The sequence below is a fragment of the Xyrauchen texanus genome, chromosome 23 (assembly GCF_025860055.1).
Source record: "Xyrauchen texanus isolate HMW12.3.18 chromosome 23, RBS_HiC_50CHRs, whole genome shotgun sequence".
Taxonomy (NCBI): domain Eukaryota; kingdom Metazoa; phylum Chordata; class Actinopteri; order Cypriniformes; family Catostomidae; genus Xyrauchen; species Xyrauchen texanus.
The window spans coordinates 33,287,912-33,302,806 of NC_068298.1; the positions used below are offsets into that span (position 1 = coordinate 33,287,912).

General features: G+C 37.3%; 1 protein-coding gene across 2 annotated transcripts in view; it reads left to right on the forward strand.

Moving 5' to 3' along the window:
* Window positions 1–14,895, forward strand: part of LOC127617307 (PDZ and LIM domain protein 7-like) — a 55,210-nt gene that overhangs the window by 26,726 nt on the left and 13,589 nt on the right. For both annotated transcript variants that reach the window (XM_052089277.1, XM_052089279.1), the window contains exon 5: window positions 971–1,164. In XM_052089277.1, the coding sequence (XP_051945237.1) occupies window positions 971–1,164 (194 nt within the window). The remainder of the gene's footprint in view (window positions 1–970; window positions 1,165–14,895) is intronic.

The following is a 14,895-nucleotide window of genomic DNA, read 5'->3' on the forward strand; positions in this document are numbered from 1 at the left end:
GATTGAAGTGGGTCTAAATATCATGTTTTTTGCTGGTAATTATGCCTCCTAGGATGATCTCCTCTCCATGATACAGTATCTTAAAATAGTCTTGATAACTTCTGTTATGTTAATCTTTCTGAGCACCAACTCAAGTCTTGTCAATGCAACAAACGAGAGAAACAGATGACACGCTCTAGATACAGACTACGATCAATACAAACATACAGTAAATAAATAAATGGAGGGCCCCATTCTATATACAGTAACTACTCATTAATACTGATACTAAAAGCCGATTGGCTTGAATTGGTTTCTTCTGATAATGATTGGTTATAAACGCGGAAGGAAACATTTTTTATTTTGCCTCCGTTTGGCCTTTTTTTGACGCTGTTTGAATGGAACCAGATGGCGTTGTGATATTTGACTATCCATTTTGATTGGTCAGTTTACTAATGACAGGAGGCTTTATTCCGTCAGCCTCATATGGCATTCATATGATTCATACAGTAATTTAAACTCACCTAGCTACTGTACATGAAAGAAAAATTGGGGTAAAAAGTTCAAATTTTTCCATTCATTTTAAACTTGTGTACGTTAGCAGGTAAATTGATTACAACAAGTGTTAATTTTATAACTTTAGTCGTTGCGTTATTTTTTTTTAATACATTTTGGGGAGCCTCAGCTTCCTCTGACCAGCCGGGTAATTGGTAATTCATAATGAGAAATGAAATGTATTATAAAAAAAACCTACACTTGCAGCAGTTATATTAATTTTCTTTGATTTTAGTTTCCAATTTTACTTGTTTATATTTGAATTACAATCCTGCATCCTATTTGCTTATTTCGATCCTCATTTCAAATTCAAGAATTGAATCTGAATTTAAAGCATTCTCAGTTCAGTTCTGAATGATCCTTAACCCTGTTTTGAAAATGTGTGTTTGTGTGCATGTTCTGATTTGCATGGTGTTGTTTTTGCACTGTGCCTCAGGATTCACTTACACCTGCATCCAGTCAGCCCAAGTATTCGTTTGCACCCAGCACAAGCATAAACAAGATGGCGCGGCCATTCTCCGTAGCCCCTGGCAATGCCAGCAAGGGGCCTGTCATCAAGCCGGTGTCATACGCCCCCAAGCATAACACCAGCTCGCAGGTGCCGAGCAGCACGCCGCAGCCTCACAATGGGTAGGTGACCAGCCAGGTCTCCGACAGGCACTCGCTCTCATTATCTCTCTTTCATGTGCACTTTGATCACTACGGGAGCTGCTTGATGAGCTTAGTCTTATTTCACAAAGCCTCATGTTTCTCATGAGACAGCAATGCCAATGAGTAAGAATGCCAGTGGCTCCTAGAGTTTACAGGGTGAGTGTGCGTACGGCAAAAGATATGTGGAGCACAGGAGAAGCGTTTACTTAGAAAGTTTATCACATGGTGTCGCATTCCTGCATAGTAGTTTTTTGTCACCTTAATCGAATTACTTTTAACTAGGTACCAAGATTCAATACCATTGCTAAGAATAAAATTATGCTATTGCGCTAGCTCTGTGCCAATGCTATCAAATATTGATATATCGTGATACTTTTCCTCATGATATTGTATCAATACTTTAGATCCCTGTATCTGTATTTTTATTCAGCTATTTGTGTATTCACATCATGTCCAACAGTTCAATAGCAAAGAAGCAGGTCGTCTAAATAAGTGCAATCTCAGAGTGGCATTTCTTCAATGGGGCGTGAGAGAAACTGAACTGAGTCTGTTTCTCTTACGGACACGCTGGTCCTCTCTCATGCGTTTAACACAAGGTACATGCAAAAATATTGATTTTACAACTAAATCAATAAATCACAACCTTCATTTTGATTATAACGATATTGATTCTTAAAATTGTTTTAGTCCATGTGCAGCACTTTACAATTAGAGTATATTGCTCATATACGTGACTTAAAACCTCTGTAATGAGCCACTGCATGGTAATATTTCACCAGTTCAGCACCGAGTTCAGCATCATTTTGCTGCATGTTGAAAGTAAAACTTTGGTTTTATTGTAATGTGTGTTCAAAGATGAGATCCACTTAATGCATTTGTCATTGATAATGTCACTTTATTTGATAAATTTATTTTTTTTAATTCTAATCAGACATTTGACTCCATTCGCGTTTAAGTCCCTATCCTTAAAGAGACAGTACCGTGTTTTAGCATGTGTTCTACATTGATGCAAATACTTGTAAATAGGACAAATTGAGCATCTAAACAATAAACACACACACAATTTGTTTTGACATCATATTTATTGATGGAATACATCCAGTTTTATATTTTTAAAAAGCTAAAATATGAACAGAGTGGTGAAAAACGACTGATGAAAGACATTAACTTGAAAGCAAAATGGACATAAATGAAATATACCAATATTTTTTTTTATAAAATTGAGAGCATGTGAATCGTGAGGAAATCTAATCATGATATTGTGATGCATCACAATATATTGTATCCTGGCATATGTATCGCGATGCGTAGCGTATTGTGTTGTGGCTGGTAATACCAGCCCTATATTGCGCACTTTTATTTAAAATATTAAATGTTAATATAAAACATATAAATATTAACAAATTAAATGAAAGCCATGTCCACACTAATTCATTTTTGTTTGAAAATGCATTCATTTTAGTATTTTCAGTGTTGTTTTTTTTTTTAAACTTTTAATAACGAGACAATTTAATTTGATACGAGACAATGGCGGGTCTATTAGGCTGCATTACCCTTTTTTTATTCTATTTTTCTCACACACATTTACATTCATTTAGCCAACTACTGTATGTTTACATTAGTGCCTTGGCAATATGCATTTTGACTAAGAAGTTCAAATGATCATTCATGCGCGCAGCATTATCCATACACACAAATATCCATGTGAGCGAATGTAGTCCGACTGTGTGCAGGTACTGATTGAGTGTACTCAGTGCTATAGATACAGTAGGAACACTAGTATCCTACATATTTATTATATTATCGACTTATTACTGAAGTACTGCTGCCTTGAACATTCCTACTGCATAGTGATGCATGGAGGTAGATTTGAGGTTAGTGAGTTCAGGAGTTTAGCCTTTAGTGTTTTGAACTCACAGACACATGCTCTGGCTGAGTTTATTGTATATGCATATAATAAACAGTGTGGCTTTAAACAGCTGTGTCTGTTTTGCTTATTGGAACAGGCGGTCACATTGCCGACCCTGATGACTAGACTTCCTCCCTCAGAGAGGAACTGTTTTGGATGAGGTTGAACACTCAGTCTTTATCCGATTTCCTTTCGACCTCTTCATCATCCTTTTGCGGGGACAGTCTGCGTCTCTTTCTCACCAAGGATCGTGAAAAGGTCCTGCATTTTAATGAGCACTTTTATTTAACCTGATCATAACAACAGATGTTACCGGTCAAGTCCAGTAGAATTGATGGCAATAAGATCGTTTATAGTGGTTTTTTCATGTAAACTTATGAAAAGGTCTTCTAAGGTCTAAAGTTTTGATCTAGCCGACAGAGAAGGTTGAAATCTGTATTTAGGCGAGGACTTGATGTTGTGTGTTGCTGTTTATAGAGCCGAGAGGCTCCCATAAAATCTGCTGAGCTCTCAAAGTGCCGTTACGGCCCTGGTGCTGAATTACTTAACAGCCTTACTTGGAAAAGCTCCTCTATGTATCCAACTTATAGCACACGTTTCCTAACAAACAAATTCCACGAAGACCGTGCTGTATGTTTTATTAAAATACGTGCCCTCATTGTTTTATTCAAAAGACGAGAAATGGGAAATTTTCGAACTAAGGCTAGAACTTCAGTTGGATTCTGGGAACGTGTTCTACTGGGGAAAACTGAAGTAAAAGTTTGGGGTTTTTGGAGTGGAGAGAAGAAGAGTGAATCAAAGCTTTGGTGGTGGAGTGTTTGGAGTGTGTTTGCACCTCAGTACTGAGGTCTCCGTGTACTCTGGAGATCACACAGTCACGTCAGCATTCTGAATATGTTTACTGCACCACACGCCTGCAAGCTTGTGTTTACAAGTGTTCACTCTAAGGGGCACTATTGCTCGCACTGTTTGTGGCTTGGAGGATGAAAATGCCCAAATGTATGTATTAGTTTATGTATAATATAATAATATAATATGTGTAAATCTTCTATTATTATTATTATTATATTATGGAGATATAGATACTGACTTGAATAAAACTGCCTAGATTTATGTATTATTATATATAAATGAACACGTAAATGTAGACCTTTTTCATCCAAGTTTGTATTCAGATCCAAGAACTATAATAATACATTAATAAAATATTTACACATTATATATTCATATTATATATAAATTATGAATATATAATGTGTAAATATTTTATTTTATTCTAGAAACGTGCCGAATGGGCCGCCGCGTTATGCAGAACGGAGCACAAAACTGCGTACACCAATGACGGCAGAGCTGCAATGCAAGGTGCTAGCCTGCCATTTTGAGCAACTTGGAGTTCAGTGTCTTGCCCAAGGACACCTCGGGTTGTCGAGTCATGTGGGCCAGCAATCGAACAGCCAACCCTGCGATTAGTGGACAACCCGCTCTACCACCTGAGCCGCAGATATCATAAAAATAATGCACTATTCACAGTCAACCTTGATTCATTTATCCTGCAAGTAAAAGCAAGCAATTACAGGGGATTAGTGAAATAAAGCAGCAATATTTGGCTGGTCATATGAGCTTTTTTTTTTTTTTTTTTTTTGGTACTTATGCTCCGTTTTGAAATAGGCTAGAATCAGCTAGAAATTATTCTTTTAATCTTTCTAAATCGGTTTTAAAACCCCTTAATCTGTAATCATGAAGAACTGGAAAAGTCATAGAAATGAATTGGTCAAAAACTGCGAGAACCTCGTTTTAGGGTAATGTTGGTGCTTTAAAAACCGATCTGATGCCAGTTATACCTAGTGGCTGTTATTTTTGACTGTAGGGACGATTCTGGGATATTTTATAGTAAAAATGGCATGGAAAGTGTAAGCGAAAATGATCTTTTCACTTATTTAGATAGAAACGGCTCTGCTGCCTGGTTGCTCACAGCATGCATTTTGTTTTCTGTCAGAAACCCACAGTTTGCTTCTTTTTTGGTATGCTGATTTTTGCATCTTGTCTTTCTAAATGTTGTTTATTTTTCCTCCTAAATTACATTTCTAAACTCTCTTTTCTCCATTTCTTTTTATCTCCTTTGTCATTACATAGATGGAAGCTCTTGACAAGTTAGTAATGCCTTTCCTTATTTCCCCTGCTCTGAGAAATGTGTGCATTTATTGTTTTTGGCGATCCAAACCCAGCCCTGTTGCTCTGCCTTTATCTGTTCCTAAATATGTGTTTTCTTAAACAGAATTTATCTTTCCTTTCCCAAGCCTGCATTGTAGCTACAGTACTGGCTTTTGGAGACAGTGAATTCCTCATATCTAAGTTACTGTCTCACTCTAATGATTGATTATGAGATTGGAAATGCCCAGTGTTGCCGCCCTGGTCTTTCTATGCCACTATTTGGTCTGCAGACTTTTAGAAATTAAACTCCTCAGAAAACAATGTCCAGCATATACATAGTGTCCAACATATACACATATGTGTTTTTGCATCTGTCCACACTGTTTTTCTATGTAAATATTCTAGATGGATGCCTTTGACTGTTGCACGGCGTCTTGTTGGTGTTTTTTTGTGTTTTTTTTACTTCTCACAGGAGTACATTTTACACCTCAAGACACCCGTGTTTTGTTCTATTAGTCGCACTGCTTCTATCTTTTATGTGAATGGCCGCTTACATTTTTTTTCTTCTTCACCTGAACCATTATGAGCAAATTTCCACCATATTTTAAATCACAATTTATTTAGTGTATCCTAAATTCACACAGACTATTTATTAAGTAATTTAATTGAATTAATTTGGCATAATTTGGCAAAATTGCAGCTAGATTGGGAATGATGCACAATGTAAATATTTATTTGATATTAACCTTGTTCACACTGACACTGTTGTCTACTTGGTAAATAACTTTTGAAACTACTATATTAGGTGTGCAATTGTTGATTGTGGTGGAAAAGATGCCAAAACTGAAGGACAGTTTTAATGTCTGTAAAAATTATATAAATAATTTTTACACAATAAGTGTTTATTTTACCCTTTGTTTAATTTGGTATAGTTTTAAAACTAAAAAAGTTCATATTTTAAATTCAAAGTCTTGGTATGGGACAAGGCTAAAACTAAATGGAAATTAATAAACCGTTATAATGTGACCTTCATATGCATACAAAATAGTGCATAAAAGTTCAAATCTGTTTGTTTTAAATAAAAATCAACCCTTGGAACATAAAAGTGCTAGTAGTCGAAGACGCACCCTGATATTTCAGACAGCAGTAGTGAAGATCAGCTCATAGCTCTCCATTTCAGTCACTCTGAAGTCAGGTTCTTTAATGGACACTGCTGTGTTCTTTGTTCTAGTGCCACTCTTCCCATCTGTTGTTATTTCTGCTGCTCTTCCTTTTCTTTTCATCCTGTTTTTTCTGTCTTTCACTCTTGCCGTTCATTAGAGGAAAAGGCTTATATGAGGAGTTGTACCCTGAGGGAAAGTAAGTGCTGTATGCGTGTGGCTCTAATGCACCAGCTGAAAGAACATAGACCTGCTACTGACCTCACTAATAAACGCTCTTTCTTTGAGGACATCAGACCATGTTTCTTTCATTTGCTTTTTTTCTCTGAGTAGTTGAACTGTATTGAAACGCGGTACTTTAGCGGTGTCGTTTGAAACTATTAGCAAATGTGGCGTGCACTCTGCGTGGCTTCATTAAAGCACAGCGGAATGTTCTAGGGCTGAAATTTCCGTGGGTGTTTTTATATATTTCTTTGTGTGTATGGTTTTTGTGCATGTAGGTTTGAATCTGTTGTGCTAAAATGATATACTGTAGAAAGTGTTATGTTGGCTTTGCTAACCCTTAGAAAAATCTACCATGGTATTCATTGTATCTGTACCTTAAATACAATAATGACTAAAAAAAGAGCTGCGGTAACTTAGTGTTAGACACTAGAGGCAGACTGATATAGCTTGGTCCTGCAATTGAAAAGCCACCTCTATTGCTGGGGAAAGAAAAAAAAAATAATCACATCTAAATCATTCATCACTGACAATATTAATCCATATTTAATCCTCACTTCATATGTAGTTATTTTGATTAGGTAAGCATGTGTTTTAAATTGAAGTGAGGGCATGCAAAAAAAATAAAATAAATGCCTATATGGAAACGACCCCCGTCAACAGCACATACATTGTGTCTCTAACCTCAAATCTTGTGAATAATAATAATAATAATAATAATAATAATAATTAACCTTATTCCTATATAGAATATAATATTCAAACAAATCTCTTCATCTGGTGAATATACACTCACCTAAAGGATTATTAGGAACACCTGTTCAATTTCTCATTAATGCAATTATCTAATCAACCAATCACATGGCAGTTGCTTCAATGCATTTAGGGGTGTGGTCCTGGTCAAGACAATCTCCTGAACTCCAAACTGAATGTCAGAATGGGAAAGAAAGGTGATTTAAGCAATTTTGAGCGTGGCATGGTTGTTGGTGCCAGACGGGCCGGTCTGAGTATTTCACAATCTGCTCAGTTACTGGGATTTTCACGCACAACCATTTCTAGGGTTTACAAAGAATGGTGTGAAAAGGGAAAAACATCCAGTATGTGGCAGTCCTGTGGGCGAAAATGCCTTGTTGATGCTAGAGGTCAGAGGAGAATGGGCCAACTGATTCAAGCTGATTGAAGAGCAACTTTGCCTGAAATAACCACTCGTTACAACCGAGGTATGCAGCAAAGCATTTGTTAAGCCACAACATGCACAACCTTGTGGCAGACTGGCTACAACAGCAGAAGACCCCACCGGGTACCACTCATCTCCACTACAAATAGGAAAAAGAGGCTACAATTTGCAAAAGCTCACCAAAATTGGACAGTTGAAGACTGGAAAAATGTTGCCTGGTCTGATGAGTCTCGATTTCTGTTGAGACATTCAGATGGTAGAGTCAGAATTTGGCGTAAACAGAATGAGAACATGGATCCATCATGCCTTGTTACCACTGTGCAGGCTGGTGGTGGTGGTGTAATGGTGTGAGGGATGTTTTCTTGGCACACTTTAGGCCCCTTAGTGCCAATTGGGCATCGTTTAAATGCCACGGCCTACCTGAGCATTGTTTCTGACCATGTCCATCCCTTTATGGCCACCATGTATCCATCCTCTGATGGCTACTTCCAGCAGGATAATGCACCATGTCACAAAGCTCGAATCATTTCAAATTGGTTTCTTGAACATGACAATGAGTTCACTGTACTAAAGTGGCCCCCACAGTCACCAGATCTCAACCCAATAGAGCATCTTTGGGATGTGGTGGAGCAGGAGCTTTGTGCCCTGGATGTGCATCCCACAAATCTCCATCAACTGCAAGATGCTATCCTATCAATATGGGCCAACATTTCTAAAGAATGCTTTCAGCACCTTGTTGAATCAATGCCACGTAGAATTAAGGCAGTTCTGAAGGCTGAAAGGGGTCAAACACAGTATTAGTATGGTGTTCCTAATAATCCTTTAGGTGAGTGTGTGTGTGTGTGTGTGTGTGTGTGTATATATATATATATATATATATATATATATATATATATATATATATATATATATATATATATATATATATATTAGGCTATATAACAAGCTTTATTTGTTTAATACTTAAATATATAGCATTGTAACGGAGTGAAGTCTCTGTCTTTTCCAAATAAGAGTCCCCTGTGTGTTTCGGGCTTATGTATAGTTAAAGTATTTTCTTAAATGAAGTACTTCTTATTTTATCTTATAAACTTAAAAACTATCGTCTGATTAATTGTTATAGGCCTTCTTCACCACCAAAGTTATTGGCATCGGCAAAATCCACTATCTGTCAACCTTTATTAGACACCCTTGTCATTAAAGGAATATTCCGGATTCAATGTAAGTTAAGCTCAGTTGACGGCATTTGTGGTATAATGTTGATGACTACAAAACATTATTTAAAATCATCCCTCCTTTAAAAATAAAAGCAAAAATCAAGGTTAAAGTGAGTCACTTATAATGGAAGTGAATGTGGCTGTGAAGTGAATGTGTTCAAAAACATTAAAATTGACTTTCATTGTAAGTGCCTCACTGTAACCTATAAGGAGGTTCAAGTCAAAATGTATTTTGTAGTATCAACATTATGCTACAAATGCTGTCGATTGAGCTTGACTTGTATTGAACCCAGAATATTCCTTTAAAGTAGAAATCAAATCAAACAAGAAAGATTCCTAAATCCTCCAACGCCAACTAAAAGAGCTAGCTAAGTGTTTGCTGGGTTTTCAAAAACCATTGTCCCTAAGAATTCAACTTTGGTGTGTGACATGTCTCGCACTTTATGCTACAGACACGAATGGTACCTCAAATTGTGCAGATTGTTGAGGAAATGCTATTGTAGTACTAAGCAGTATCTTTATTGAATATGTTTCACCTAGAGTACAATAAAATGGGCGACAAAAGAGTCTCATGAAGGTAAATTGGAGGGCCCGAGCCATATGTAGAGACAAGAATATTACAGAAACTTGAAGGTGAGCTCTTTTTACTGGCAACTACAAAGTTTTGCTTGCGTAAGCACCACTTAAACACTCTTTAAAAAATGTTGACATCTAGTTTTACAATAGTATGTAGTAACTAAACTTGTACTGTTGTAAATAACTGTGTTATTTTTCCCAAAAACTATGGTTATCATGGTACATTTTTCTTGGAGATTTCATGCACACCATACAAATTAGGTTTTTGATCCACGTGTACAGCCCTCACTGTGTTTGGCACCGTCGACTCTGTGCTGCACGTTTTATTCGAAGCTTTTCGGCAGTTTTTCGTGTTGTGTTGTGCTGTGTTGGCGTGGTTAGATGTGGATGAGAGAGGTCACGAAGGGCTCATGTCTCTAGGCACGGCCTGCGGGTGGAGAACACGGGCTGCTTCATCCCTAACGATCGCAGTAAGAAGAGACTGATTCAGGACACTGAGGACTGGCAGCCACGCACCGGCACCACCCAGTCTCGCTCGTTCCGAATCCTGGCCCAGCTCACAGGCACTGACTTCAGTAAGTCAGACATGTTCAGAGTGTAGCATGTCAGTGCCGCGTGTGCTGCTCATTTGTGGTTTTCAGCATCTTAGCTCATTTGTGTCTATGGGATTCCTTGGAATGTAGCAGATCGTTTGTCACAGTCAGTATTTTGTGAAATAATGTGGAAAAAGGCATTCAGGGCTCAACAATAAGTTTTTGATTTAGTTTTTCTTCTGTTGGGTCTGTCAGGCATGTAGGTCAGATTGTGGTCATGCCCTGCCAAAAACAAATTTGTGGCTCCAACCCCAAATAAAAATCAATCAACAAATATATAATAATAAAAAAAATTAAAAAAATTTAGCAGCATATTCCTGTTGAGAATATCAGTTTAAAACAGCCCTAGCTTGTTAGCTGGTCAGGCTAGGCAATTAACTTAAACCAGCTTTTTATTTTACCAACTTAAAACAAAGCTAGTAAAATTGTGTGTGTGTGTGTGTGTGTGTGTGTGTGTGTGTGTGTGTGTGTGTGTGTGTGTGTGTGTGTGTGTGTGTGTGTGTGTGTGTGTGTGTGTGTGTGTGTGTGTGTGTGTGTGTGTGTATAATATATACATACATGTATGCATATTTAAATCTGCAACATTCTGTACAACTGGCCCAAAACGGTCTCGCCCTGGTCCATCTGACCATTCTTATTTTTGAGCCCTGTCATTTCCAAGTAAAAAAAAAAAAAAGGCTAACCCTCTTAACCTAAATCCGATCTTTACTTAGTGGCAAGGACTAATCTTCATGTAGAGGGGAATGAAAGCATGTCCTGCAAGACCCTTCCACCGATCTGATATTGAGAGTTGGATCATAAGGGAGAGGGAATTGTCGTCTATCTATAGCTTAAAGGGTTATGGCTGGGATTTTTTTCCTTTATTCAGTCTAGAGCTTGAGTAGCTGTGATTTGCTCTCGTGTAAGTGGTAGGAAAGAGGTGTGCAGCCAAACATTGTTGCTGTACCAGCACATCTCCCTCGATTGTCTCTCCTGTTAAAAGAGGATGGGGGGTAGTTCCTTTTTAAAGGCAGCGAGCCACAAGTGATTTTGTAGACCTCGTCAGTAGATTTGACACTGTGTTGGTATGTCTGTGTGTTTAATGGATGGTCTGACGTGTATCTCTCCTGCTTCCCGCAGTGCAGGACCCGGATGACGAGAACATGAAAAGATCCAGGTAAATAACTGTGAACTGGCTAATGGAGTGCAGTTTGAAGTGTTAAATCACTGACTTTGACATTTCGCCTTGCTCATTAAGAGCTGAAGGTGATCAGCTCTCTGTGATGGAGTGCTGAAAATATGCTTTGATCCATTAAAAGATGTTTTTGATCCATGCGTTTACAATATAACTTAAAATGCTGTGCTCTTTGTGACTTATGAGCAAGCCCACACAGAATCTGCACCCTAGATTTCGGCAGGATTTGAACACCCGCCATTCACAAAGTTCTACCAAAGTTGCTTTAAGGCAAGTCTCAGTGGCTTATTTTGGAAGTGCTCCCATGCAGCTTTTTTCTGTCTGGGTAATAGGCGTGCAAGTTTATGCATAACATTTAATCCTGATTTTGGGTTAAATTCTTTAAAATGATATAAAGTCAAATGTAAATGTTGGGTCCTGTAACTTAAATTTGGCACCATATTTAATCACCTTTTTGTCATCACTAGTTAATTTTAAACGTTCCTGGAACGTCACAAAAGCATTTTTACATGTACTAGTATTTCACAAAGTGAAAATTCATTTAATATGAGGTCATAAACCACATGCATAATAATTATAAAATAATTGAACAAAATTCTGTTAAAATAGTTAGATTAGGAGAATAACATGTCACCACAGGACATGTTCTCCACGTCATCTTTCCTAAAGTATTTAACATCAGCGAGTACGTTCTATTTACTTGAATGAAGATTGTTAAATCTTTCAAACTGTTTGCCAAGAGTACGTCATAATGGAATGTTTTAAATGGCCAATAAAATGTAAAGAAAGTGTCATCAAACATTTTGTGCTTTAACTGCAATTAGGCTAAAAAGCTGTTTGGTTGATCCAGCTAATTTGCAAGCATGTTTTAGAGAGATGAGATAAAACCACACCTTTACCAACAAGGTGATTGGCTCTTGTAACTGAAAGGTGGGACTTCCTTTCAAATAGAAAAGCTGATATAAGCTGATACTACCTTTTTCTGGAAGTAAAAAAATCCCTTTTAATATATATATATATATTATATAGAGGTATTGATTTTTATTGGTTAAACTTTTTAAATAAATAATTTTATTCGTTTAGTAACAGAATTCCTGGTGAAGAACTACATTACCCATGATTATGTGTGGAAAAATCCACCAATCAGAAAATTGCAGTTAACAAATCATGGCAAAAGAGCTGTGCAGAAATCGCCCAATTTCATGATGCACTGCGAATAACTCCATCTCCCTTCATCAGTGCTGCTCACATTTTTTTATGGCAAGACATCTACTTTTTCATTCTCAGGGATTACAAGTCTTCACTATATGATTATAATTCTTTCATATTTTATTTAAAAACTGCTCCAGTTATCCAGCCAAGGGTAAGGAGTGGTTTTCTTGTTTTTGTTAATATTAATGGCATAGACAGTGGCGGGTATATCAGGCAGCATAAAATAATAATAATAATAATAATAATAAGCAGATTCCGTCTGGGCCTGCTATTCAACTAAAGACTCACTGTGACTTGTTTATTTTTTATAAATTCACTGCTTGCATATCTTGCATCTTCTGATCTTTTTCCCCTCTATCTTTGTCTTTCTATTCTTTCTCTTTTACCTTCTTTTTTCCTTTCCCTCCAACTTTCCTGTTTTTGTATGTGTTGGCATGTCTTTCTCTCCATGCCTTTTGTCTGATTTGTTCTCTCCTGTATCCTAATTTCCTGTTCTTTCTCCCATCGTGTATTATTTTCTGTGCGTGTTTGGAATGGCAGGGAAAAGTTCCTCTCTGAGATTCAGAGCCCCCGTTATGCCAGGCTGAGAGACTGGCACCATGAGAGGTCTGCCTGCTCCCTCAACATCAAGTCCTGAAGCGCTCCTCTCAGGCATCAGAAGGCAGAGATGGCTGACATACAGCCATGCTAGATACAAGTGCAACACTGCGTGCCAGCTATGGGTGGACATCAACCCCAGCTATACAAAATCCATACATATAAAAAATGGGGGAGTGGGTGGGGTGTGGTTGTAAAGCTAATGAAAAAAATAAATAAATAAGTCAGATAACCACACAAACTGAGCCACAGTCAAGTTCCCGCTAGGAATATGTGAAAGCTGTTGGTTTGTCATAGTCTCTTTCAAGTGCTTTTCTTTCTACAAACTGATTGTCATGTTATTTTATTATTCTTTTGAGGTTGTTTAGGGGAGTTCGCCATCACGGGACTGTTACTATTGCTACTATGTTTTTCTTTCTGATTGCGTCTTGTAGGCCCTTGTGATTTCTCAGCTTTCTCCTATATTTCTCTATTTTTCTGACTGTACTTTTAAAAGCATAATTCACTATTGTGATGTCATCTGATTACTCGTTCTCTGGTTCTGTCTCAAATGAGATAAATCGACTGTTGACTCATGTCTCTTGAGTACATAAAGTGTTTTAAACTTTCTGCTGTCCATTCTCTTTATTCAGTCTCTTTTTTTTTTCAGAATTTCAAGCATGCAAGTGTATGCAGAAAACAAAAGGAAACATATTAATGAATATGCCAGTCCATGTTTTAAGTGATTTAAAGTCATCTAATAGCTTTGTGTGAGGGACAGGCTCAAATTCAAATTATTCACTGAAATTCTTGCCCTCTGCTGAAGTCCTATGTGCGTCCACATTCTGTCAAATATGGCATCATGTCAGGTTTGACATCATTTTTTTTTTTTTAAGTAGTGAAGGAAAGCATTTACTCTGACCGCCTGGTGTCTTGGTGAAAGTTAAAATTTAATTCCAATATATTCTGACTTTGAAGTTTGTTTAGTAGCATTGGCATGTTGCTAATAAGCACAAAAATTCATAGCATACAAATATTGTCTGAAAATAAATTTTGATATTTATACATACATACATACATACTGTGTGTTTATACTGTATAGATGTGTGTGTGTGTGTGTGTGTGTGTGTGTGTGTGTGTGTGTGTGTGTGTGTGTGTGTGTATATTCTGTAATTGCTGATATCCTGTTCATTTTACGCACAACAGTCTCTAGAGTTTACTCAGAATGGTGCCAAAAACAATGTGTGTGTGTGAGCTATATATATATATATATGTGTATGTGTATACTTCATATTGATTTATATGCGGAAGCAACATGCTTCCTTAGATTTCGGTCACAACAGGGTATCTTTAAGGCAGCATAATTTTACAGCTTACTGTTTTGATCTCCCAGCCTTTATGTTGGGTGCGCACCCTATTATGCTTAAAAATGTTGCCTAGTTGGGCACTTGTTAGATTTTGCAATGGAGCTGAAACGTTTGTAAGACTGGGATTAGGTTTCAAAATAACAGATTAATAATCAACACTATTAACAATCTGTTTTCAACAAATTGATTCTATAACAGTACTTGGTTTCGGCTAGAGATTTATTCATCCATTATATTGCTTTGTCTGGCTGGTATCATTTTAAATGCTCTCTGGCAATGAAAAGAGAAGAGTAACTGCAAACAGACTTGTTTGGCAACTCTGATGTGTTTACACCCAAGGAACTTCAGGACACGAATTCGGCAAGGTTTGAGAACT